This window comes from Alexandromys fortis, unplaced genomic scaffold (genome assembly GCF_014885135.2).
Source record: "Alexandromys fortis isolate MF-2015 unplaced genomic scaffold, M_Fortis_MF-2015_v1.1 scaffold_0, whole genome shotgun sequence".
NCBI lineage: Eukaryota > Metazoa > Chordata > Mammalia > Rodentia > Cricetidae > Alexandromys > Alexandromys fortis.
In genome coordinates this window covers 8,505,447-8,532,662 of record NW_026067949.1, presented here as the reverse complement: position 1 = coordinate 8,532,662, position 27,216 = coordinate 8,505,447, and the positions used below count along the sequence as shown (strand labels likewise).

At 38.1% G+C, this 27,216-nt stretch overlaps 1 protein-coding gene across 2 annotated transcripts in view; it reads right to left on the bottom strand.

Annotated features, from left to right (window-relative positions):
• Window positions 1–2,386: 2,386 nt before the first annotated feature.
• Window positions 2,387–27,216, bottom strand: part of Slit2 (slit guidance ligand 2) — a 330,345-nt gene continuing 305,515 nt past the window's right edge. For both annotated transcript variants that reach the window (XM_050150144.1, XM_050150145.1), the window contains 7 exons: window positions 26,571–26,708; window positions 26,239–26,479; window positions 24,879–25,009; window positions 12,962–13,116; window positions 5,940–6,228; window positions 5,510–5,721; window positions 2,387–4,435 (listed from right to left, as the gene is read on the bottom strand). In XM_050150144.1, the coding sequence (XP_050006101.1) occupies window positions 4,194–4,435; window positions 5,510–5,721; window positions 5,940–6,228; window positions 12,962–13,116; window positions 24,879–25,009; window positions 26,239–26,479; window positions 26,571–26,708 (1,408 nt within the window). In that variant the 3' untranslated portion in view covers window positions 2,387–4,193. The remainder of the gene's footprint in view (window positions 4,436–5,509; window positions 5,722–5,939; window positions 6,229–12,961; window positions 13,117–24,878; window positions 25,010–26,238; window positions 26,480–26,570; window positions 26,709–27,216) is intronic.

Genomic DNA, 27,216 nt, shown 5'->3' with positions numbered 1-27,216 from the left:
TAGGAATAACTGCAGAGGGATGACAATAATACTTCCTTGTTAGGAATCTAGCATACCAGAATAAAAGTTTGGGTGTTGCTCTCTATCTAGTGGGAATTAAATATATATTATATAATTGTTAAATATATATTATATAATTGTTCTGGTTTTACATTCCTGCTTCATCCCTCCATTGATAGACTGGAAGCTGTAAGAAGAAATAAATTCTTTCCCCATATTGCTTTTATCGTGGTGCTTATCACAGTAATCCAAAAACAAGCTAGATCAAGGGGCTCAAAACCACGGTTTTGGATGTGCTAAGCAAGTACTATATCAACTGAGCAACATCCAGATTCTGGCTGTACCTTTTCTAGCATACTACTATATCTTTAAAGGTACATCACATTCTGATGTTATGTGTCCTCAGTTCGTTTTCTATTGCTGTGATCAAACACCAGAACCAAATATAACTGGGGAGAAGATTTATGTAGCTCAAACTGCCACATCTTTCAGTTCATCATCAGAGGAAGACAGGGCAGGAACTCGAGGCAGGTATCTGGAGGCAGGGACTGAAGTGGAAGCTCCAGAGGAGGGCTGCTTTATTTCTTTGTTCCCTAAGAATTATTCATCCTCCTTTCTTACAGCACCCAGGGCTACCTTCCCATAAGTGGTACTGTCCATTGTGATCTGGGCCCTCCCATGTCAATCAAAAATCGAGAGCATGTACCACAAGCTTGTCCACAGGTCAATATTGTGTTTTTTTCCCCCCTCAACTGAGATTCTTTTTTTCTTAGATGACTTCAACTTGTGTTAAGTTGACATAAAAACTAGCCAGAATAGTTTCCTAGTCTAGCTTCAGCCCATATCCGCGAAGTATAAGCTCTAATATGGCAGACCTTGTCTGCTTTATCTGAAACTACATGAAATGTCAGCCATCTCTTCTAGGAATTGATAGGAGACAGGAAACAGAATCATCTGTTAAATGACTGTGAGTACCCAAAGAGGGTTAAGAAAGAAAATAGCTTCTAGGCTTTTATAGCTTCCTCTCCTTTATGTAATATCTTGCATAAAATTTCATATATTTTTTATAGCTTATATGCTTTTACAGACATCACTTCAGAAATAGTGGTCAGTACATGAGGCAGATGATGCCATAAAGTTCAAGATCCTTATGTCCTGAATTCATTTCAAGTCTTTTAATCATTTCTCCAGATGGAGAACAAGAGATGTTCTTTTATTGTTTAGAAGCAATTTCAATCTATGGTCAGAAAAAATTTCCAAGACTGGGGTGGTTATTATTCTTGATCACATTTTTAAATTGGTTGCATTCCAGTTCCTTGATGGTGTTTCACTCATGCTAGGAATATTTAAGAACTTTATGTATTAAATTACAAATGAGCATTATTGTATCTGACCATTTTAATTTTGTATTTTTAAAAATTGAATTCTATCACAAAAGTTGGAGGATAGTATTTTTTATTAAAAAAGAGTGTTGTGGTTATCGGCTTATAAATCAGGAGCACTTTTTAATATGAATAATTTTCCTTGATTTGTGTGATTTGCAAATAATTTTCCGGCTGCAGGATTTTCTTCCTTCCATGCTCATGATTGGAAGGCAATTCAAATATGACCCCTGTGAAGCTAACACTGCTCAACTCACACAGAAATAGAAATTTATTTTGTGACCTTATAATCAGGAAGGATAAAAAATATCATGCAAAAACCATTATGATGTCTCTTTTTTTTCTTTTAAAAAGGAGCAAAATGTCAAAACTCTAGTTACTATTTTTAAACATATATGATCATTAGTCCTGAAAGTAAGGCTTCAAGACTTTCCAGTCCTCAGGTAGAGACAATCTGTGACTAAACGGTGTCTATATCATCAGCAAATACCTTAGTATGAACTGCTCGGGATTGGGTTCTACTTCTTTGTTTTCCAGCCTTATATACTGCTATAAACTAGGGAACACAGGGATTCAAATCACTTGTATAGATGAGGGAGATTTTACATATAAAACTCTTAGCATAGGTTTTGCTTTACAATAAGCAATCTGCAAACACTAGTCATTAGGATGCTGTTTATCTGGTGTATCAAGTGGAAATCTTGTTATATTTGTAGATGACTCCTTGCGTAAAGAATGATTCAATACATCTGAAAAAGGAAACAACTTATAGGAACCCATGAATATTTTATAATGGTTATTTAATATTTATATAATACAACTAAAGTAATTATAAATATGTGCAGAAATACAATTGGATGGTCAAACCTGGAATAGTGTGTGTGTGTGTGTGCACACGCACACATGAGTGTTTTAAAAAGAGATGAATCCCTCATACAGTAGAGGTCAAGTATTAATATTCTGCCCAGACAATGACACTTCCTTGATCTGAATTGCTGCTAGTTCTGGATATCTGGCTCTAGTAAAGGCAGTGAGACCCAAAGAAGACCCATTGTATGAGCACTGTTTCATCTCATAATTCCTTTTGGTAGGGGGATTTAACTGAATATTCATTTTCCTTAGCAAAGAGTCTGTTATTTTATTTATCTTTTTTATGCAGCCTTCCGATGTGACAATATGTTTATTTCAAAGCAATTTTTCTGTTGTTAACATAAAGGTATAAGTTCCCTTTCTGGTTCATTACATGCCACTGTATCAAGTTCATAATGAAACACCTGCAAAGTGAGGTAGTTTCTAAGAAAACGGCCAAGCTGTTAATGAAGTAGATATCTTTTAATTTACAGACATCAGTAGTGCAACCGATATTAGTCTGGAGAAGGACAAAGCATAATTCTCATTGTTAAAAAGGGTTTTTCTTTTAAAGAAACATCTGCATCTTCACAGGGAACCCTGGAATTTTCATGAAGGAAGAGCACAGTCTACTATAAATCATTATCAACTCTACATTGTAATTTAGAAGCAAAATTGTTAACATGGGAGCAGTAAGGTAATCAAGGAGCTTTATTATTTGGAGAAAAATTACAGTTTTTGACATAACAGTCTTTCTTCTTCCCCTCCCCCAAAGCATGGCAGGGAAATATCTATTAATTAATTTGTAAAACATCTAATTCCTATTGTCTGTTGCTACAGATAATTTCCTTCTCCCTGTGAGGACATGTGGCAGATGGGTGCACTTGCTGTCTCTACTCACAGCCTTTGCAAACCCTCTGTAAGTGTCCAGAAAGAGACCACAGGTCAGTGACATCAGTGGTTAGATGTCAAGGTCAGCCAAAAGAACAACGTATACCTATCCCAAGATAACAAAATAACATCCTATGTTAGTTCTATTGCCAAAAAAATCCTGATTTTTTTTAAGTTTGAAAATGTACAAAAATATCAGGATAATTATAAATTAATATATATTAAAGCATCGAGAAACAGTCCAAAGTGATGACCTAAATCATTAAGTACAATGTACTTTAATACAATAAATATTCCTCGTTGAAAACGAATACTGTATAGGGCTATTTAGAACTCATAGAAACAAAAATTCATATTATTACTAATTTTTTATTTATCAATAATCTATTGGTTCTTTATCATCTGCTTTATCATTTATATTACAAAAATTTAATACTGGAAAGTGGTAGATAAACACCTTCATGTGCTGTTTCTGCTGATATGCTATCACTGCCAAAGACAATAAAATACATCTCAACACTCCACACCCATTTCTCTCCTGAATGAAACCCAGATGTCAGGACACTCTCTATCTTGCACAAAATATTTCTCATCCCTTGGCTCTATCTACAGATTCTGGATTTCCATTCCCCTGCCTCAGAGTCTCATTGAGATGCTTGTGCTTGAAGTGTTCTTGTGAACTGCACTGATGGGAAGGGGGAGCATGGGGTTTCTGCTCTGGGCAATCACCTGTGAGTGTACAGTCCCGTTTTAGGCCCTTGTATATGTGCTTCTGCTAGTATTAGCATGTTCCAGAGATGGCTCCGTGTTGCAGTGGTCCCCACCGCTGCACTAATGCCTCCAAGTGTGTCTTTTCTTCACACTTCTCCAGTGTAGGGGAAGCTTTAGTACGAGCGTGTCTTTTATTATTTTTTTTCCAAATGCAGACAAGTCTTTATTATCATAATAAAAATAAGTCTGTTCTGTATTTTACAATATATTTCAAATATTTCCATTATGAAGCATGAATTAGTCCAACATGGTCAAGAAGTGTACAACCTTCGCCCAAGATGGAGGCTGCCAGAAAGGCAATTAGGAGGCACACCGCGCGCAGCCGCACTTCACCACCTTCTCAACCTCGTCCACAAACGAGGATCCATCTGTGCATTCAAAGGAGTATTTTCGCCTCTTGCTCCTCAGAGGTCCACAGCACTGCCCACCAGTACACCCGCCTTTACATTCCAAGCGAGATACTTTCTTTGTTGTCTGACAGGCAGCGTAACCCTGCTGCTTCTGGTAATAATCTCTTATCCTTTCCCCTCGACAAGAAATTTCTAGAAAACAAGGAGATAAGAGCACTTTTAAAGACAGACACTGTAGGTTTGGTAGAGTGACCGAAAGAAAGTCAAGATCTCCATTTTGTCACTGGCCTTCCTCCCACTTAGTGGCTGCCATTTTTAGTGTGATGCTTGAGGTCCGTTTTATGGACTGATGGCATGATCTAGTCTAACTTGAAAATGTATCTTTTAGGCCTCTATTTCCAGCAAAGCGTATGCTATATATGTAGACAATAAATACAACATGTTTGTTCTGACAAGAAAATTGGATTCCTAAATCCTTTCCTTTATTCCAAAAAAAAAAAAAAAAAAAAAAAAGGAGAAAAAAAATACACATCTTCTGTTTCTACAGGACTAACAGCTGGTTTTGTTTACCACGGGGAGCAGTTTCATAGAGAATGCAATTTAATTTATTAGGCCCAGAATTTAATATTATCCAATATGTTACTTAATACAAGTAACATTCCACTAACTTCATAAATTACGCTAGTATGAAGTAGTTCAAAAAAGAGCCATCTGCTAAAGGCTCCCGCAGGCACGTTCATCGTATTGTCTGATGCACCGAAATCGGTGCCAGCTGGAGGCCAGGCAAGTTCGGATCTCGGGAACAAAGCAGGGAGAAGTGGCCTGAAAACTCAGCCGGCTTCCATCCCTCTCACCTGCATAATTTACTGTGATAAATCAGTCGAGTCTAAGGTCAAAGTTGTTTCTGTACTGAAACCAGAGCAGAGTCACCACCTCCGTGGTCTCTGTGCCTGAGCCTGCATTAGTAATACCTGTGGGTAAGGGGGTCGGGTGGTGGCTGAAGGTGAGTTGGGCAGCTGTGCTCTGAAGAAGGGAAAAGGAGACTTTCCCCCCCAGCAAGTCCAGTGGCGGTAAGATGTCTGATGGCCATGGAAGAATGTTATGGTGGGAGTTTAACGCTTTTCACAGTCAGTAACTGTATCATTCCAGGTGAGAACCAATCCACAACAGTAGCCACAAGCCACGCCCAGCTTAAGTGTTTCCTAGCTGCACTCTGTGCCTTTCACCAGGGATGAGGTTGACATCACTCGTCACTGTGTAGCTTACCTCTGTCACAGCTGTCCCCTGTGTATCCGCTGTTGCACTCACAGTAGGGCTGACCGAGGCCAGAGAGCCTGCACTTTCCGTGGCTGCACTTGATCATCTGGCAGGGGTTAAACAGGTCTTCTTCTTCGTCACAAAGGACACCGCCATGGCCCTCCAGGCACTTACAGCTGTAGGAGAAGGCATTGATGGGCAAGCAGGTGCCATGTACGCATCTACAGTGAAGGAGAAACAGAGCAATGAAAATCGGGTTGATACACGCGTTCAGAAGGTATGGTGGCTAGGAAAAACGTGTCTGAATACAGAGGACAGAATTCTGATGTGTTGATGTTTCGAAGCCCCTGCCCATGCTCTCCCAACCTCCTGACTTCTTTTCTTAGATTGGCTTTGAGAATTTAACATATGCACTGAGTACCAAGGCTCTGGAACTTACTTGTTTCCCATGCAGGGATCATTGGTTCGCTGGTCACAGAGAGGCCCCATCCACCCTTCCTCACATTCACAGGTGAAGCCTGATTGGCTGCTGGGCTGGCACGTGCCGTGGGCACACACTTTCTTGTGGCATGGCTCACAGCCAGGCAGAATTCCGGTTTGCATGGGCACTTTCCGGAAGTCCTGCAGCTCACTGTTGATGTAAAGGTGCCGAATACAGCCATGGAAGCTGGTGCCGTTCTGCCCCGGGGCCTGGCGCAGTGCTGCCACGTTGTTCTTCCCAGGCATGCCTAGGAAGAAAGAGCATGCCACCTAAGAATCTTTACAGGCTCCTTGGTCATTCGCTACGGAGAAATAGTGAAGTTCATCAGTCCATCTCTATTAAATTGGACTATGCGTGCTCCCATGAGGAGGTAGAGAAAAGCTGGACATCTTGTTTTGCATTTTGGTAAACTGTAGGAAGTTATTCTAACTTTTAACTAAAATAAACCTATTTTATAGTGATAAGTTTTTAACTGGTACATTTGTTTCAAACAAATTAGTAATATAAATAATTATATATATACAAATTATATATATAAAATCTTCAAGAAAGTCTACTTAAAGAAAAACTAGACGTAGACGTTGTTTTTCCATTCCCTATGAGTCTGTACCAGACTCATGCACACTGAGAAGTCACAGTTTATAATTCTCTGATTAATTCTTTTTCAAATTATAAAATCAAAAGATAAGAGCTTAGAGAGCTTGAGCCACCGGTTCCATGCCAACCATGTCAGCATTTTGCTGATTGCCTAATCCTTTTAATTCCGGAGCGCAGGTTCAGTCTACCAAGACTCTGGGACTGAGACCCAGCAATACCACTCTTGGGAATATACCCAAGAGAGGCCTTATCACACAACAAAAGTATATGCTCTACTATGTTCATAGCAGCATTGTTTGTAATAGCCAGAACCTGGAAACAACCTAGATGCCCTTCAATTGAAGAATGGATGAAGAAAGTATGGAATATATACATATTAGAGTACTGCTCAGCAGTAAAAAACAAGGACTTCTTGAAGTTTGCAGGCAAATGGATGGAAATAGAAAACACTATCCTGAGTGAGGTAAGCCAGATCTTAAAAGTGTATCATGGTATGTACTCACTCATATTTGGTTTCTAGCCATAAATAAAGGACATTGAGCCTATAATTCGGGTTCTTAGAGAAGCTAAATAATAAGGAGAACCCAAAGAAAATCATATAGTAACTCACCTCAAACTTGTCAAATTCTAACTTAGCAACTAACTCAGCACCCCAGGGACAGTGTCCCTGCTATCTTGAGCATGTCTCTGCCTGAAGAGTTCATTGTTGCTTCTAATCAGCCTAACACCTCATTCATACCACGAAGCTTTTATGTCAATTAATAATAATAATAGAGAATACATTCCATCACAAACAGCATTTGTAATCTTGAAGCATAAACCCCAGAAGTGACAGTCATCTGGTAACTGCTATTTTGGCAAAGCGGAAGAATCTTTCCATGGCCTGATTGAGACCCTGAAATAGTTCCTCGACAGTACTTTCCACAGAAGAGCTTCTAGGACAATAGATGAGGTGAGGGGAGGAATTTGGAAGCCGCTGCACTAATGACTTTCTGCTCAATGCTCATGATTCAACTGTGCTTGGAATTTGATCTGAGCTACTGATTGGGATTATAAACTGGGCTCCACTCTCCAGGGGACTATTACATTCTGGGGTTCTCATTCTGTGCCATCATTACCTTTCCTAGACAAAAGATCTTGTTTGAGTCTTAACAGGCACCAAAATCAGTCTTCTTGGTATACAAAGCCACTAGTCTAGAGGTCGAGTCTCTATCCTGGTTGAGTTAATATTCACTAACAAGTTAACATGATTTATAATCACTGTGTATCTGAGTTTCTTTTCTTGATACTGTTGTCAAATTCCCCGACAAAAGCAACCCAAGGGAGAAAGACTTATTTTAACTTTCAGTTCAAGAGTACAGTCTATCACAGCAATAAAGTCTATACATCACATGTAGAATCAGGAAGCAGAGATGGAGGCAAGCCAGAACTCAGCTCACTTTATACATGTTAAGAGTCCTGAATCCCCACCCAGAATGGTGACACTCTTACTAAGATGGGTCATTACACTTCAATTTTCTTAATCCTCACAATCTGTGCTCGAAGGCTAAATAATCCTTCACTGGGAAATACAACTCAGGGTATATGCAGAAAGGTTTAACACAACAAAAAGACAGATGGTGAACGTGGCTGTTGAACTAGGGGCTTAGATCTAAGGCTCAATACAAAGAAGAAACAACACTGAATGTTAGCATTCACCTCACTGCTACCTGACTGCTTCAATGTGACTAGCTGCTTCATACTTCATGACTTCCCTACTGAGATGTACTCTCAGACTCTAAAACAGAATAAACCTTCTCTTCTTCAAATTTATTTATTTCCTGACACTACAAGGAGAAAAATTACTTAGGGAGTATACCCTGGCTAGTTATTTTCCTGTTCTGGGACTCAAATTGCCTCACCTACCACAAGAAGCTAGCCAAGAACAGTCATTCATTAGCTTCACACAAGTGTTTGTTCAAAGAGCATCTTTCTGTCCCTCCCTATCCTGAGATGCTAATCTTAGGTAGAAGAGGACAAGTGCAAAATTCTAAATGCCAATATGCAACACAGGTGATTCTGATGCGGGGACACACGACCACACTAGACCAGGTCCTGGGTTCTTTGTCTTTAATTTAAAGATCTATGTCTGGCCATGGAGAGTGTACTACCATGCCAAGCTGGAGGCAGGCAGTTGACCATTTCCAGAAGAGTACCACTGACAGGAAATTCTGACCTGTGGGGAAAGTCTTTCTAAATTGTGTTTACCCATCACAAACATGAGCCTTGTTTTGGGTCATTTCTTAAAACAGTTAGAAATGAACCTCTTCCAAGGCTATTTTTAATGCCCATTTTGATGGAGATACAACATTTATTTGTGCACGTATCCAGACTAAATTGAGATTGGCAAAGTTCCTCAGCAGGGAGAAGCAATGAATGAACTTGTTTCATTTAGTCCCAAAACTTACAACCGCAGATGGTGTAGTTTTGATGGTTAAAAAAAAAAGTCTATAAAACAACACAGCTACACACCATATACAGACTCAGCTTTCAATAGCAAATAAAATCAAGACCTTTTCTCAATTATTTTTGGACTTGAGGATTGGATCCATACACCTTCCACTAACATACTAGCCACATGTTCTACCTTGAATTACCCCTGTAACCAAGAACTATTCTGGGCCGAACTTTCAAATGCAGAGGTAGAGCATGGGTTTTTAGCTGATAAACAGAAGCAGATCTTTATTTATTGAAGCTGTAATTTACAACATAGCTGAGGATGGCCTGGAGCCATAAATACCATTGCTTCAGTCAAACATGGTAATCCAAGATTTTGCTTCTTAAGACATTTTTGCATTTTGTGGACTTATAGTTGGGAATAAATCAATCCATTAATCAATCAGTAAATAACTTACTAAATGGGTTTTTTTAAAGCGCCTTTGCAGTCTCTTTGCTTTAAAATGACTCCAAGGGGAAGAATATCAATATTGAAAACTTTTGTGCAAAGGTAACACTATTTTGGTAATGTATGTCTAGACACCTATATCTTTGTCTTACCCACTCTCCTGACAGTTATAATAAGTGTTCTAGTTCAATCATCAGATGGAAAAACATTAACATTCTTCTGGTTTATGTTACCTAAAGATAGTATCACAGATAGTCAGTAATGCAGGAGCATGCTTAGCTGCATTACCAGTTTGCATTTTTCCCAGAGAAATGTAAAGACTTCTGCAAAGGACCAATGTTTAGGATATATGAGGGTACTCTCCTCAGGCACAGCTCTGGCTTTAACTAGACTTAACCTTGTTTTCATTTTGTTGACTCAGCTCCTCTGCCTCTGCCATGTGACAGTCTGACTGTGGTCTTCTGGATTCCTTGCATTTTACAGTCAGAACCACCACTGAGACCACAATCTGGGGAAGAAGCAGATGGGCTGGGTGTGTTCTTGGGCAGTAAGGCTAATACCAAGGTGGTTTCCCTTAGGCCTGAATACTCAGAGGTGCTTCTGGATTCTTCTGAGACCTCCAGTCTGAGAGGATTAGCACTTTTCAATTGGAAGTTTAATTTTTCCCCATTTAAAAAAAAACTGTCTCAAACAATTTTATCTGTATTTAAAAAAAAAAACTAAAGACCATATTCTAGAAGCATTAAAGCATCAGCTCTTAAAGTATTCATTGAAATATTTTTGAATAAAAGCACCATCAATTCAAGTCAAGGACAAATTCAGAAGGAAAGGCAAAACCGTATTACTTAAGCCATTTTGTTTGCTGATTTTTGTAAAAAAGTAAGTGGCAACGCAGGCTGCATTGGGGTCAGAAAGACCTGGATGTAAATAATTGTCTACCATAATTTAGTACTACAAACTTGGAAAAGCTTTATAAAATTCTTGAGTCTGTCCCTTTGGGACTATGCAAAAGAGAAAATAGTGTTTACCTTCTGGTTTTACTTTAATTTCCTCTGAAAATGAAAGGTTGCACCACTAAAAGCAGTGCCATATAAATAAAAACATTATTTAAAAGAGAAGCAGGCACTATGTTGGTTACAGCAAATGCTTAAAATACATAACTCATCCCTTTTACATCGTGGTTGACCCTCAAGGCTGACTTTTCACACTGCAAGGCAACTCTGTTCCCTGCAAGATAGGTGAAAATAGAAATTTAAGCCAGAGGCAATCTCAGAATGGAGAGGGGAGGTGACACAAAGACCCTCCCATATTCTAGGAGCTGTTGACAATAATTTGTACTGGAAGAGGGAAGTCTTATTGAAGTGATACTCCAGGTAAATTGAGCAAACTCCAGTAGAAGTCGTCACACACTGAACAACTGTGGGCAGCTCAAACTCTACTGTGTTTTGCTTTTGTTGCTTAGAGAAAAAAAAAGACACAGATGTGTGTGGCTAGCGAAAGCATGATAGATTTATAAGGAAAAGAGGGAGGGAGGGATACAACCAAAACTCATCATTTCAAATAACTAATTAAAAAAAAAGTATCTCATATTACTCATAGTTGTGAGTCCTATATACTGATGACGTCAGTTAGTTTGCCGAGTATAGTCAATTTTCAAGATGTCAATGGTAATGCCACATCAGTGACTCAGTAATGTGTCTGTATGCTTCATGATGCTTCATGATGCTGGACCAGAAGTGACATTTATTTTTCAAATTTGTGACACTGATCCTCCATTAACGTGGTTCTCAGGATATAGTGGATACCCTATCAGCATTGATAGAATTGAACGAAAGGTGCGGAATTTTTCCTAACCTTTTAGAGCAGCATCAATATTCTATGATTTTTCAATTATTGAAATTATTGAAAATGGAAATATTCTGAATTTAGGTCACAATTACAAGAAATAGTTTCATAGAAGATTTGGAAGGATTAAAACATAAAGCCAAGAAAATCAGCCTACAAACCACAATCTCAGAGAATGCAGACAACAATGAGGACCCTAAAAGAGACTTACATAGATCTAATCTACATGGGAAGTAGAAAAACACAGGATCTCCGGAGTAAATTGGGACCATGGGGACCTTGGGAGAGGGTTGAAGGGAGGGGAGCAGAGAAAAATGTAGAGCTCAACAAAAATCAATAAAAACAAGATAATTGAATAGCATCTTGAAGTTAGTCTTTTGTAGAGACTGAGAACATCATAAAAACACTTATCCTGAGGTGTATTGATTTGTTTAGAGGCTTTAGTTATCTGTTAAATAAGTTAATTTTATGACCTTATTATTTAATTTATTGTATTTCAATTCAATATCACATGCCTTGCCTTATTGTTTTTTTTTCCCTGAATTTTGCAATTCTGCCTCTAATTCATACTTTCTCTTCCAGACACAGACAATGGTAGAGTTTTATTCTTTATAGGTTTTTCTCCCCTGGACTTCTTTATTTCTCTTTCTCTCTCTGCCTCTGTCCCTGTCTGTCTCTCTTCCCCAACTTCATTCTTATTGCTTAGAGTAAGACTGTCCCATTCCTAGCATCAGTCCACCTTGCCAAGGTCTTCTCTTTTTCCTTCACTGGGAAAGCCTATCTAAGCAAATATACTTCCTACTAGTCTGATAAAATCTTTCAACGTGAGCCGCTGATTATTTCACTGAGCTTCAATGACAATTGATCTATCAGTTGAACTTTGATGAACTTCCAGAAATATCAGCATGGCAACATTGGTTTGAGCTGCTATTATCTGCATCATTAAGGGAGCTGGACTGGAGATTCCTCCTTCCTACTTTGTACTGAACTTGTTTAATCATGTGTGTGTGTGTGTTCAGGTACATGAACACACGTGTGTGTGTGTGTGTGTGCGTGCATGTGTGTGTGTGTGTGTGTGTGTGTGTGTGTGTGTGTGTGGAGGCTAGAAAACAACTTCTGGTATCCTTTCTCAGGATCTCTGTATCTTTTCTTTTGAAATAGGTTCTCCTATCTCCCTGGATCTCACGGAGTTGGATAGGTAGACAAACAGATCTACTATGCCCTAGGGATCTGCTTGTCAAACTCTTCAGCACTGAAATTGTAAACAAACCACTAATGCCTGGCATTCCACATGGGTTCTGGCTATTTAACTCAGGTTCTTGAGCACTTCGTACACTGAGGTGGCTCCCCGGTCTTATTTTATCATTTTCGAACTTAATCACTAACCATTTTTCTGCTTCTGTCTGCAGACAGTAATAAAATTAAATGACAGTATATATAAATTACCTAGCTAGCATGACACAGATGAAGAACTAATGTCCCTCTCTGACCGATGACATACTGAGTTAGATCCCGAACCAGGATGACCGAATGGCCCCTTAAGAGACACTTTCATCTCATCCAGTTACAATGACTGCTCAGTGTCAATGACCATGGCACCAGTAACTTCAGATTTGATCTATAATGAGAAGCACAGATTTGGAAGGAAGTTCACCTCCTACGTAAAGTGGGGAGTCAAAATTCAGAGTAGATTGTTTTGACAAGTTGGTGATGACTTTAGGGCTTCCTCCATCCACGGAGAGGGAAAGGCTCGAATCCAGGGTCAGTAGCTCCACAATGTGGAAGTTTCCGTCATTGATTGTCTCCACACTGCAATGGAAAAAAAATAGATATAACTCGAAACATGGTTCAAATATAAACTTCAAGAAGCCCAGCTTCAGAAGAGACATGCAGAGCAGACATTAAAGATATTGCCTTTTAAAGGCTATTCTGAAGGAGATAAAATTAATTTTGATTTCTCAGGATCTGGACACAATAAATCTGTCCTCTCACAGAGAGAACTGGAAAAAGAGTATGCTCCTTATGCAGCCACATTCACTCCATTTGTTTGTCTTACTTTCAAAGGACATAAAAGTTCCATTTACCAAGAGACAGTCTGTGACTCCAAATGGTATTAAAAAGAAGCCTAAACCTCCTCTAAAGGCTCTACAGGATTGCTGGCTTTTGCAGTGTGACACCGTACATTAGCACCTATCAGAGTTAAGATGCTGAAGAATACAAGAACCAACATGATAGGATCTCCGCACTTTTTCACATTTGATAAATTGAAAATATACTTTCCTTTCTTAAAGGGATGCTCCCTGAACTGTATTACTGTGAAGAAATCATTGTTCAATTGAGAGCTGGGATTAATATGTTAAATAAAAAGCTTAACATAGTCAATATGACAATTTTATTTATTTATTCATTTTTTGCTGTGGGGTAATACCATTGTGCTGTGGGAAGCTGTATAGCTAGCAACTACCCACCTACTGGAGCATGACCTCATAGTCTATTTACCTGGATGCAGAAGCACGTCTGGTCCTCCTTTTCCTCTCTGCTTCCCCTTGGGTCCTGTTTGCTGTTTTGTTTGCTTTGGATCTGATCTACATCCATCGTTCAAGCAGAGAATCCTGACTTTGTAAGTTTTACCTTTTAATAAACATTGGTCTATTTTTTTAGTTCTGAGCTAGTGTGGGATTCCATATATATATATATGTGTGTGTGTGTGTGTGTGTGTGTGTGTGTGTGTGTGTCCAATCTCTCTGCCTTCACTATTCTACACTGTAAAGATTTGTCACTTATATTGGTTTAATAAAATGCTGACTGGCCAGTAACCAGGCAGGAAGAATAGGCAGGACAGCCAGACTAGGAGAATTCTGGGAAGAGGAAAGGCAGAGAGTCAGTCACCAGCCAGATGCAGAGAAAGCAAAATGAGAATGCCTCACTGAGAAAAAGGTAGCAATCCACATGGCTAAACACAGACAAGAATTATAGGTTAATTTAAGTTGTAAGAGCTAGTTAAAAATAAGCCTGAGCTAATAAACCACACAGTTTGTAATTAATATAAGCCTCTCTTAGTTTCTTTGGCACTTAATGATTGTGGGACCAGGCAGGACAGAAATTTCCATTTACACATTTTTTTCTTTTTAAAATGATTTTGAGAATGTAACATAATTGTATCATTTTCCTCCTACCTTTCTGTCCTCCAATCTTTCTTATGTACACCGATTTGCTGTTGTGATTTGACTCTTTTTCTTTATTTGTTGTCCCACCTACACCCACACAACAGACCCATACTCACACCCACTATCACTTTTTCCTTCTAAAAACCTTTGAGATAATTTATACAAATTCATGACATGCATAGAAGTAGAAATACTAAGGAATGGATGCTAACAGACAATGAAGACTAAGACACAAGATTAAGTTTGATTCAATTATTTAATAGATGCTATATGGGTTTTTGACTGTACTAAACTATACATAGCTTTGGTTTTAAACTGGCCTAAAATCTTAGCAGGGTAAATGCTCACTGCCATGTTAGGAACACTTCTACAATTCAATACAGAGGCAAAAGATGTCATAAAAGAAGCTGGGTTAAACCAATAAATACTGAACATTAAAGACCTAATATACTGTAATACTGTCTAAAATGGTTTAGGAAAGGTTCAATCATGGACATGCGTGGGGTGTGATAGAGACATAATTTGTGAATGTGAATGCATAACACTGGCTGCAAAAATGACTGCTTCATTTTCTGGCACTAATATTTAAATTTTCAAAAGTTCAAGCATAGAAACTAACAGAAAAATGCACCAATATTTCTGCATGTTTTCACCAACAGAATCTAATCATATCCCACTGCTTGTTGACCGAAACTAAAATGGTTTTATTTGAGGGAGGTTTAAAATATTGTTCAGAAATGTGAGGATGTTTGAAATATTTGGTAGAACAGTGACAACTTCCCATAACTATGGCTGTGAAGGTGGTTCAACGAGCAAAGTGCCATTGTATAAGTGTAAAGACACAAATTCACATACACTGTGTCCACATAAGTGCTAGGGGGTACAATGTAAGACTGTAACCCCAATACCAAAGAAGTGGACACAGTTGGATCCTTAAATCACTTTGGCTAAAACGCGTAGATAAATCTATGAGCTATGTACATACATACAGTTCAGTGAAAGAGGCAGAGTGTCATGGAGGAAGTAATCTTTTGCGTCCATAACCAAAGATGCACACACATGAGCATACACTTGCAAACAGCACCTCTCTCTCTCTCTCTCTCTCTCTCTCTCTCAAACACACACACACACACACACACCACTTAAAAAGAGTTCACACTGGCAGGGGGTTTTGATACATTGTCTCACATATCACTTAAAAAACAAATGTATGTCTATTCTACATGAGAAGTAGACAAGATCTAAACAAACTGGGAACACAGGGACCATGGGAGAGGGTTAAAGGGGAGGGGAGAGGAAGGGAGGAGAGCCCAAAAAAAATCAATAGAAAATAAATAAACAAACAAATAAATATGTGGGTTAAGGGATGGAAGAATACATTGTCAAAAGTATTTGTTGCCAAAGCCTGATGACCTGAATTTTATTCCCAGAAACTGGGAACTGACTCCTGAATGTTTCCATCTAACTTCCTGCTATGACATACATGTGCATGCACACATGCCTGAGTGGGGTCACATAGACACACAGAGTAAATAAAGTAAAAATAAATGGGCATGACAATTAATATTTTTCCTTCTATACTTTTAATTATCTCATCTTTCAAAAATATTAAAATCAGCAAAGGAGGTAATTTACTGCCTAAATAAAGTTCTGCAGTATAAAATATGAGCTTCTTCCTTCATGTGTTTTGGACACAGGACCTAGAGAATCTAATGCCTATGAACTGTAGCAACAACCAGCATGAATGAAACAGTGGAGCGTGTGTATCTTTGTGGTATCTTCAACAGCTCTCTAATTGAACTTGAGGTCCCCCAAACAAGAGGGAAATAATGCCCAGTATTGGAAATCTAGCAAACTACCCAGGTCTCATGGCATCTTAGACCCAACAGGAGAATCTACATCTACCACTTTCCCATACCAGCACAATCCCTAACTACATTCTAAATACCTATTCTTACACACACAGATAAATGTAGCTTCCACCTCTCACCACATACTTTTCTCTTGGCAACTGATAGGCTATTACAAAAACTATAACTCATCCAAATGCAAAGAATTCATGCTGCAGTACCCAGCAAACCGATCTATCTACAACACTACACGTAAGACTTGGGAGCATTGCAGAGGAGGAAAAGAAAGAGTATTAACTTAGAAATGATAGTACTATACAAATAGACATGCTAATTAGAATAAGAAAATTTTACAGGGCCATAGCCTTGTATAAAGACCTGTAGGCAACTAAAAAATGCTGAGACCAGGAGCAATAACCTTCCCTAGCAAAGACCTTTGCAATTGGTTATCCCACACCACCTTGTTAGTCTGAAATCATGTACATACAAGAAATGTACCTACATTTACACATTGTGCATGTTGTACTTACATATTTAGGAGTGAAAAATGTATCAACTATAAAGAAATATAGAAAACAGGAGTGTGGAAGAGAGAAAGAAATACTACATGGGAGGGGCTAGAGACAGGAAAAGAAAGGAAGCAAATGATGTCATTTTATCCTTCTACACCCTTTAAAGATTTATTATTTTATGTATATGCTTATTTTTCCCATGTGTAAATCTGTGCACACATCTTCCTAATATATGCAGAGGTCAGAAGAAGGCATTGAATTCCCTAGAACTGGAGCTTTTGATAATTATATTTTAATTTCAAATGATAAAAGTAATTAAGAAAATGACCCTCTTCCAAAAAGATTTATTGAGTTTTACTGTAGGCACTTGGTTAAACTGAGATAAATTTGGATTGGAGTTCTGCTTTTGTTTTATTAAATGTTTGAGAAGTTATTAAATATTTCATAAATTATTTTACGGCAACACACTTTAGTTCTCTCTGGCTAATTCTATAAATAAATATTTCCCCATTTCACAGTTAGTTTTGCTTCAAGAAGTCATTTTAAAAGCATGCACCGCATAACAAGTTAAATGTCAGGTCTTAGTCTCAATATGTTCATCAGCAACATCATACAATATATTCTCAAATCCTAAGCAAAAATTTGATTTAGTTCATTTTAATATGTCACTTGCAAGTAAGTGCCAAAAATCAACAAAAACGTAACTTCTTTGAGGTATATCTTATTCAGTGTACCACAAGTTACAAACTAAAGTACTAAAGTATAGATAAACGTAACAAAGTTAGTAGGTACACAGAGTGAAGGTCATATCCAATGGATGCTCCCCCTGAGAGCATATGCAACTTGAAGTGGTTTTATATGGATCTTCTATAAACATTGGCCTCAATTAGATTATAAATATTAATACAGAGTCACCTTTTTTACCTTTTTAAAATTGAGAAGAAAAGGCTTACATCTACTGAGGAATAAGCTCTTGCTCACATATTGATTTTAGACAATCAATCCAGACATGTCATTGCTAATGAAGGTGTTTGGTGCAGTAAAATTGAGTGGCTCAAGACCTTTAACATTTTCTGCTCCTTAATGCAGTGTTCCAGCTGGGAAGCAAGAGGTAGGTCATTTCATCAGGAACTCAATTTACTTACCAATCATTTTATTGTTTGTTCTACGTTTCATTTGTTTTCAAGTTTTACATCTTTAATGCAAGCTAAATTGTAAGCTACTCTAAAGTAAGGGTCATATGTTATTTGTTTCTATATATTTTCAAATATTCATGGGAATATATGATAAATTTTAGACACTCAATAAACAAGCTATATAAATAAAAGGGAGACATATTAAAGGTATCAGGAATTGCTATTCGTTATATTATTAGGCAATAGTTATAACCAACAGGCTTCTGGCATATTTAGAGATGGCTTTTCATAGATGTATTTTAATAAGAAACATTATTACTCAGGATAATGTTGAGAGGTATAGGTTGCTTAGCTTGTCCTACTTCTAATGGAATGAGTGTCCTTGGGAACTTGGGATCATTTCTCCTTCAGTGGAGAAATGTAAATAATAAGGGTAAAAATTATTTGGCACTATGAGTGAAGTACCATTTACAAACATTACACACACATAATAGTTCTCTGAGGCCTCATAAGAGCTGAACATCATGTCACCAAAGGTGACACACTAGCTGGTGGCTGAACAGATCTGAAACCAGGATGCCTGCTTTGTGTCTCTGTGTTTTTAATTATTATGTGACACCTTTTTTTTTTAATGAAAATTACTTTACCCATAACAAGCTTGTAATATCTGTTAACCTGCTATTCCCAGATTTTCCAAATAACTCAGGGTTGTTACATTTTAAGTAAATTCATGAGGATTGTGCAACTTGGTACATCTAATAAAAATCACTGAATTGGAAAAAGATTAAGATTGAGCAATCTCACGACGAGGGCCTGAAGGTTATACAAATGCATATCAAGTATGCTTGCACATTGGGCCTGGATCCTATTTTGCAAATATGAGTAAGATTCACGGTGAGATTTTCCTCTCACCCAACAGTATATCTGTCTAAACTGATGAAAGCCTGATAACAGTAACTACTGAAGAGAATTCTATTTTTATAATTCTAAAAAGAAGTGAGGCCTGATCTTGACCTTTTAAAAGGTTTATAAAACTAATGACTTTAGTGTCTTTGTTGAAAGAATATGGTACCACAGGACATCAAATGATTATGTCTGACTGAAAAATATTCCAAACTTAAATTGGTGTTTCATGCTATCTTGTCTAGTAAGGGGAGGCGCTGGGCTATTTAAGAACGCTTTACTTGTATGCTCTTTTAAAGTAAAAGCATTATAGGCACTTCCACGATAAGACTGACTGAGATGCCATTGATTTTACAGTCCATCACAGTCACCTCCCTCCAGGTCCCGCTGAGGTTCACGGTGCCCTCTGGGGTTATGATAATATTGATAAACTTCCTTTCTCCACTCCCCGCGGGAATGATACATATACGAGGACCCACAAAAAGTAGCCACTGAACCACTTAACCATGCCCCATCCAACTGAGTGCATAAATTTTATTTAGTACCATTAATATGTAATTCAGGTTCACTGCTTTCATCTATTACCCTAGATTTTGTTTATTTGAACTTCTGCACTGAAAATAGCTATAAGAAAACCATGCAATTTTCCAACCGTGTGGTTCACTACGTAAAAACAGCTTAAAAATTTGGAATTTAAGAGAAAACTGAAACTCTAAAATGCTCATCATTCTCTTTCATCTTTCTACCAGCAGAAGTTATTAACAATGGGGTTATATATCTGTGCAAACTACTAGCTTGTATTTCAACAATTTAATAAGGATGAAAATTTTAAAATCCTTTTCCTTCCTTCCTTCCTTCCTTCCTTCCTTCCCTCCCTCCTTCCTTCCTCCTTTTATTTCTTCCCCTGTCTCCCCTCTTTTGTTCGTTCTTTTTTCTCTCCCTTCCTTCCTCCTACCTTCTTTCCTTTTCTCCTTTCTTCCTTCCTTATCTCCTTCCTTCCTTCCTTCCTTCCTTCCTTCCTTCCTTCCTTCCTTCCTTCCTTCCTTCCTTCCTTCCATCCTATTTTTGTGACAGTGGGCTCCAGTTGTTTTGCCTTAAAAGATTTAAATATCTGTTGACAAAATTCATACAAGGATACAGGACTCTAGCAGTAGGTAAGAAGAGTTGTTACTCATTCGGTCATGGCATTAATATCGAGTCCCTCTGAGTGCCATTATCCAAACTCACAAAGCAGACATGTGGCCAGAACCTGCGTTCCATCATTTGTTACACCGCTTACTTCATATTTGTTTGTTGTAGATCAGTTCCCTATAGTTTGTAAGGCAAAGCAACCAGCCTCTGGGGGAGAGAAAGCCTGTATGCATAGCGTTTGATGACTCCTGCGATAGAAATGTCATGGACATGGCTGATATCAAGACAACATCAAGCCTGTGATCACACATTTTAGACATGGGAAGGGAGTTAAGTCAGGAGCTCTCAAAAACACAGCTAAAGTTGTTATTAATGTCTACTCAGGCCGGGCAATGGTGGCACACGCCTTTAATCCCAGCACTCGGGAGGCGGAGACAGGCGGATCTCTGTGAGTTCGAGACCAGCCTGGTCTACAGAGCTAGTTCCAGGACAGGCTCCAAAGACACAGAGAAACCCTGTCTCGAAAAAAAAAAAAAAAAAAAAAAAAAAAAAAAAGTCTACTCAGTGGAGGACAGCATTGCCTGGGAGTTCATAAGACATAAAATATTTCACACTCTGGAGACCCCAGAATCAGAAAGGCATGAGGGGGCCCCCAGCATTTTCCCCTTTTCCCTTACTGCCTGTATTTCTGGTGCTGGAAATCTATACATTTCTTTAAAAGGCCACAGTCTTCTGTGATGATATAAGAAGTAAGTTGATAAGACAAGCTACTTTATTAGTACCGAAACAGCAAAAAGAAAAACAAATTACATCTTCTGTTTCATCAACATCCATAGGTATGTTAGCTACTCTCTCAATTTTCTAAAACTTTATTTTTTATTTTTTACAAATTATGTGTATATGTCTGCGTGTGGGTGTATGCTAGTGAGAGTAGGTTTCTGCAGAGGTCAGAGGCACAAAAGGCCTAGAGCTGGAGGCTCGGTGACTCTGTTTCCCTACTGTGGATGCTGGCAATCCTCTGGAGAGGCAGCCAGTGCGCCTATTTGAAGCCCTTCTAATTTATAAATAGCAGCTGATGGCGTTTACAATGCTGTTATTTTCTTAGAAAAAAATGAGCTTTGTTTAATCAAAGAAAAAGTCATGTTTTATTAAAAACAATGTTCTTTCTATCTAGATGAGAAAAAATTCCTTCGAAGTAAAATATATCAATGTATATCTGACCCTACGAAACCATTATCGTTCTGCTAATTTATTTGAACTAATAACCGACATCTCTAAGAATAATCCTATAGGAAAAATAACCAGATATGTGATTTTCTCTAATATCCCCAAATAAACTTCACTTTAATCAAAATTGAGAAGGGATCAATCAAATGATAAAGTGTACTTAATGTAAAAAAGTTAATTTCCATATGCAATTTCCTCAACAGCAATGCATAATGTAGAAAAAAAATGTTGCTCAGCAAAGGGAAATTTACATAACATAAATCACAAGCAAGGAAACCAAACACAAACAAGAACAGTTATTCAAAATAAGAACACTTAATTATGTCCTTTAATGCAACACAAATTTATATACTCTCAATAATGTTCTAGAGAGTTGATAAGGAATATGATTTGAACATTTAATTTAACTGAATATTAAGTAACTCACAAGAGCTGGCTGGCTGCTATTGACGGGTTTTTACTAAAGCAAAGTGGAAGTGGGGCCTTTCTCTCACGACTTCTAGAAAAGGGGGAACAAGCACAAAGGCTGTACCATTTTGTGACTCTTGGAGATAAGCCAGAAAATCAGAGCAGTATTTAACTGCACAGTGTACACAGAATGAAAGAGAGGATTAGACACAAACCAATCCCACCCCAGATGCCACGGAGCCAGCTTGTGAATAAAGAACGTGATGGACACTTGGCTTTGTACTGAAGAAACTTAAAACAAACTTAAAATGAAATTTTTGGGAATTTTAAATTAGTGATGCCATTATTATTATTTATTAATTTATATTGTCTAGCTAGTTTGCTTATTTTGCTTTCCCACATATTCCCACAGGAAAGCACTAGTATTTATTATCTGCATACTTAGGTGAAAACTAGACAGTGATGGTATGTTTAACCCACAGTCCCTGAGCATAGTCCTTTCTCTATTATTTCATGATTTCGTTTGAGTGCTGATGACATTCAGTTGGTCCAAAACTCAAAATAATGTGTGGTGGCATCGATGCAGAAATCATCTTCCACCTGGAATATGAGTGCTTGCATCCCTTTAATCTCCTCTGACACCGTTCGCACTTCTTATTTTAAATTTTTTCATACAAGGTGTCTCTATTATTATATAGTTCTGGTTATCCTGGAACTCCCAAGGTAGACCAGGCTGGCCTTGAACTCACAGGGATTCACCTGTCTCTGCTTGCCAAGTTCTGGGATTAAAGGTGCATGCCACTACAGTCTACCTCCAGTTTTTATTTTAAATTAAGTATTATACATTGATAATCTCAATTTCTTGCCACTGTTTCACCATATTTTTCTTTCCTCTCTGACTTTTTACCTTTTCGTCCTTAGAATATTATTAATTTTCTTAACTTTCAAACATTTTAAATTAATATTAACCTGAACTGTAGGCAATTGTTGCTTGCCTTTTTAAACTATAAAATGAAGTAATTGCCTTTTCAAACTGTGTGTTTTAATTTAAGAAACAGAAATTAAATATAACTGGTGTGCCAATACCTGATAATACATGTTCTTATTATATAATTTTTAAAAAAGAAACATGAGCTTTTAGTTTTAAATGGAGAGTGAAGAGCAACATAGTATTCTTTTCATAGCTGTCACAGGACACAAGCTATTTTTAATTGAGGCAAAAAATGGCAATGAACATAGAATCAAAGAAACACAAAATGCCCTTTCCAGTAAATTTTTATCTGGGTCAAATCACTTGGACTCCTTCAACTTATCTAGAAATATTTTGGTATATTTTATGTGAAAACTAGCTTTAGTATGCCAACACAAGAATCTTTACTATGGTTTGGAAGAGCTCTATACTGCTTCATTGTCATGAAAGAGCAAATAAATAAAATAAAACGAATCACATTATGAAATCTTTTTATGGGATGAAACACTATATAATTTAAAGTTTAAAGATACATAAAATGTTGGCAGTAATTCATCAACATTTGGGGGCAAAACAGCCATTGTATTCCATTTGAAAACCAATAATTATGTATATAGTTCCATGCTCTAAATAAAATAGTTCCAAGTGGACTAGCCCACCACCATCAGAGCTGATCAAATTCTACTCATGGCTTCAATTAGTATCTACTCTACCAGAATCATTTATGAAGGAGCCAATAAGCTTATGGAGGCTTTTGAAGCACATTTGTATATGCACAGATAACACCAATCAGATTGAAACAACTTACTACATGTTATGTCAGAATAAACACCCAATCACTTGCAGTCAAGTGTTTTTAATCTACAGATGTGTTTTGTTAATAAATATGGTGCCATAAATGTGAATCAATTTAGGCATGGTGACACAGGCTTTTAATCCCAGCACTCAGGAGGCAGAGACAGGTAGATCTCTTAGTTAGAGTCCAGTCTGATCCACAGAGAGAACTCCAGGACAAACAGGACTAAATAGAAAAACCTTGTCTTGAAACAACAACATGAATCAACATTTAAAGGAAAGAAAAAAAAAAACCATAGTGAGAAAATAAACGAACGACAGACTTGGAACAATATTTTACATGACAGCATCAAAGAGAACTGAGAGAGATTTGATTTGATTTCCCTGTCATCACAATCACTTATATTACACTGCCTACCTCAGAGCTCTTTGTCTCATATACTCACAAAGCCAGACTTTTAAAAAAAATGTAAGCATGAGAGCCTAGTCTTTCCCTACAATCGACTTGCTTAATTCATTTCAGTTACCTTCCTGGGAAAACTACGCTTTAGATTATGAAGCCTGATCTAAAGGTGATTTCTACTGTACTTTTCACATGTGAAGTAATGTCTGATGCATGGTCAAGGATTATTGGATACTTTGTTTATGATCTAACAAATAAAGCTTTCCTGAAGATCAGAGCACAAAGTCAGCCACGCTAGTCAGCCGCTTAGGCAAGGCAGTGGTGGCACACACCTTTAATACCAGCAGCCTCACTCGTTAGCCATAGAGTCTGGGCAGCGGTGGTGTACATCTTTATTACCAGCACGAGAGAGGAATATAAGGCCAGATGAGACAGGAATTCACTTCAGACTGAAAGTCTGAAGATTAGTCTTGCGGTTGTTTGCTTTGCTTCTCTGATCTCTCAACTTGAACCTCAATATCTGTCTCCGAGTTTTTATATTTATGCTACACAATAGCTTGAATATATCATTACATCCATGCATAATATATCTAAACTTCAACGCCACAGTGTTGAAGGGCAAGGGAGCTATGAGGTAACTATTACAAGGTAATTAGGTCATAAGGGCTCTACCCTCCCTTGGGTAAAGCCTGAAGCTTCAGGGAGAGGGTTAGTTAGCTTGAGTGGGTCACCGAGGAAGGCAAAGATCAGCCCTCTGCCCTCCCCCATCTTTGGCATATTTTTTTGTTGCCATTTTTTGCATTCTATGAGAAGATGCTACCACGCAAAAGCTCTTCATTACAAGATGTGGTTATCCTTATTCTGGATTTTCTAGTTTGTAAATTATAAAAAAAATTCCGATATTTTTGTTACTCCATCTCCAGTATCCTGCTATAGAAGTTCATAAAGAACTAAGCCACCTGCTATCACCAAAATATTCCCATCCCTTCTCATTATAGGATTGTAGAAGAGCAGCAGTTCTTGATTGAATAAGCTTTTTCACCTTTACCAGTAATTGAGAGATCTTCACCTGTAAATGGCCGAAGCCGGGTGAGAGCCGGTGTCATAGCTGGCTCGAACTCGCCCTCGATAGAGTTCCACAGCAATGTGGTCTTTGTCACCTTTATACAGGAGGATGCCGCTGTCTTCATCTGTGGCAATCTAGTAGGAGGTAGCCCTGATGTTAGGATGCACAGTCAACCAAATGCACTCATCCAAAGAAACAGGCAAATAAGCGAGTGAGGGCTTTTCACTACGGTTTGTCTGGTGGCTATGAGAAAATAGTGCTGTTGAAATTACTGCTTAAAGGTAACATGTCTGTGAATTGTTCTGTTGTAAATAAATCCCCCCCCCCCCGCAAATAAGAAAAACAGTAACAACTATTTAAGGAAACCTGTTAGATGTCATGTGAGAATTGTCTTTATTGGGCATTTTTATATGTCTGTAGTTTTATTTTGTTTTGTTTTACACCTACTCTAAGCTTTATTATTGGCATGTACTAAATGTGACTATATTAAGCAAAATGGATTCTCGAAACCCATACCAAGTTATTTACGCTCACATCATATAGAGAGGAATAGGCTACATGTGCTATTACATTACTTTCGAAATTTGTTTGGGGGCTTTTGAAGTATTTAAGTGTAAGTTAGAAATTAAAAGTACCAACTCCAGTGAACTTGACATAATTATTCAACGTGGCAAGCACTAGAAGTTGGGGTGTGAAGAGTGATACTTGAAAGAAACCTGCCTCCCTCCCAGGGTTCTTGCCTCATAATTTCAGAAGCCCTGCACCTACTATCAGTGTCATGGCCAAAAATATAAATTAAAAAAAAGGAGAGGAAAGTCTGCCGGAAGTTGGTCAAAGTCCTTTAAATTTAAAATATACTAAATAATCTCATTTACTTATTAAGCAAGAATGTAGCCCAATTTGTCCAAAATACTGTACATATATTATCCCTAAGCTAGTGCAATTCACAGATTAGGGGTAGGAGAGATTTGCTTAATGGTAATTAGTAATTGTCTTGGTAGCAAGACATAAAAATGTCTGTTAATTTCATGCCTGTTCCTCAAGGCTCTGGGTGGAGAGTTACAGGTGATGCTCAAGTCAAGATGCTGTGTCTCAGCTGTGTGCTTCTCAGCAGCAAGTTTCCCATGTGCAGAGATTAAGGGCAGAGCCCTAAAAGTTAATGGGCACAACTTCACTTAAAATATAAAATATCGTGGCAATTTTGATGACCCCCCTCCCCACTCCTCACCCTTTAGTGAATGAACATACTGCCTCTTGAAAGGAAAAATTCTGAAGCTTTTCACAGGGGGAAGGTTTTCTCCCCTGCGTCAGTCGGGTAAATGTGACCCCCAATCAGTTGAGCTCCTTGGAGAGGACCACTCACCTGAAGTGTAATGTTCGTCTGAGGCCGGACCTTGGTGGAAGGAATCTGGAGATAGGACTCTTTGTTTACAAAATTCACACTGACCAATTTTTCACACTTCTCCCCCAGGTAGCCAGGCAAGCATTGGCATATTGGCTCATTGATCCTGATGATGCACTGAGCTCCGTTCTGACAATCAAAATTATCACAGGGGCTGGTGCGAGGGAGGACCATGGGTGGAGAGAACTCACAGAACAAGCCACTGGGAAACAGAAAGGCAAATTCGATTAGGTTAGATGTGCTAGAGCCCTAGAAATGTCCCCGTAAATCCAAATGTGCCATCACGTCCTCACCTGTAGCCTTCAGGACAGACGCATGTGTAACCATTTACTGCATCCGTGCAGTGAGCACCATTTTTACACTTGTTATCTTGGCAGTCATCAAAGTCAATGTCGCAGTGCTCACCAATGTACCCTGGAGTGCAGTCACACCTATTTCGGCAAGGAGATAAAGTTTCAAACTTTTGACTTAGTCAAAAGATCACAGAAAACAGTGGCATTTCATCTGGATAAAATGGCGCCAACTTAACATAAAAATGTAACTAATAGATATCTACAAAACAGTCCAGGCCAGACTGTGAAGCTTGGGTTTCTTACTATCTGTCAGAGGAACGGCCATTAATTCCTTGATGATTGGGGCAACATAAATCAAAACAAAAAGAAGCTAATTGTACCAGGGTTTTTATTTCCTCTTGTGATTTGATCAATTTAAATAATGATATTTCCATGAGTGTGTTTCCTTTGAGTTTAAAGGAGGATTCATTTCTTTGTTATGTACACACACACACGACAGAAAACCATGTTCCCCCCTCTCCCTCCCCAGAATTTGGGCTTTGTAGTTATACACAACTCACATTCCATTCTGGCTTCACTGTTAAGTGTGTATTTTTTTTTAATCTAACAAGTCAACACTTATATTTTCTTGCTTAATGAAACTGTG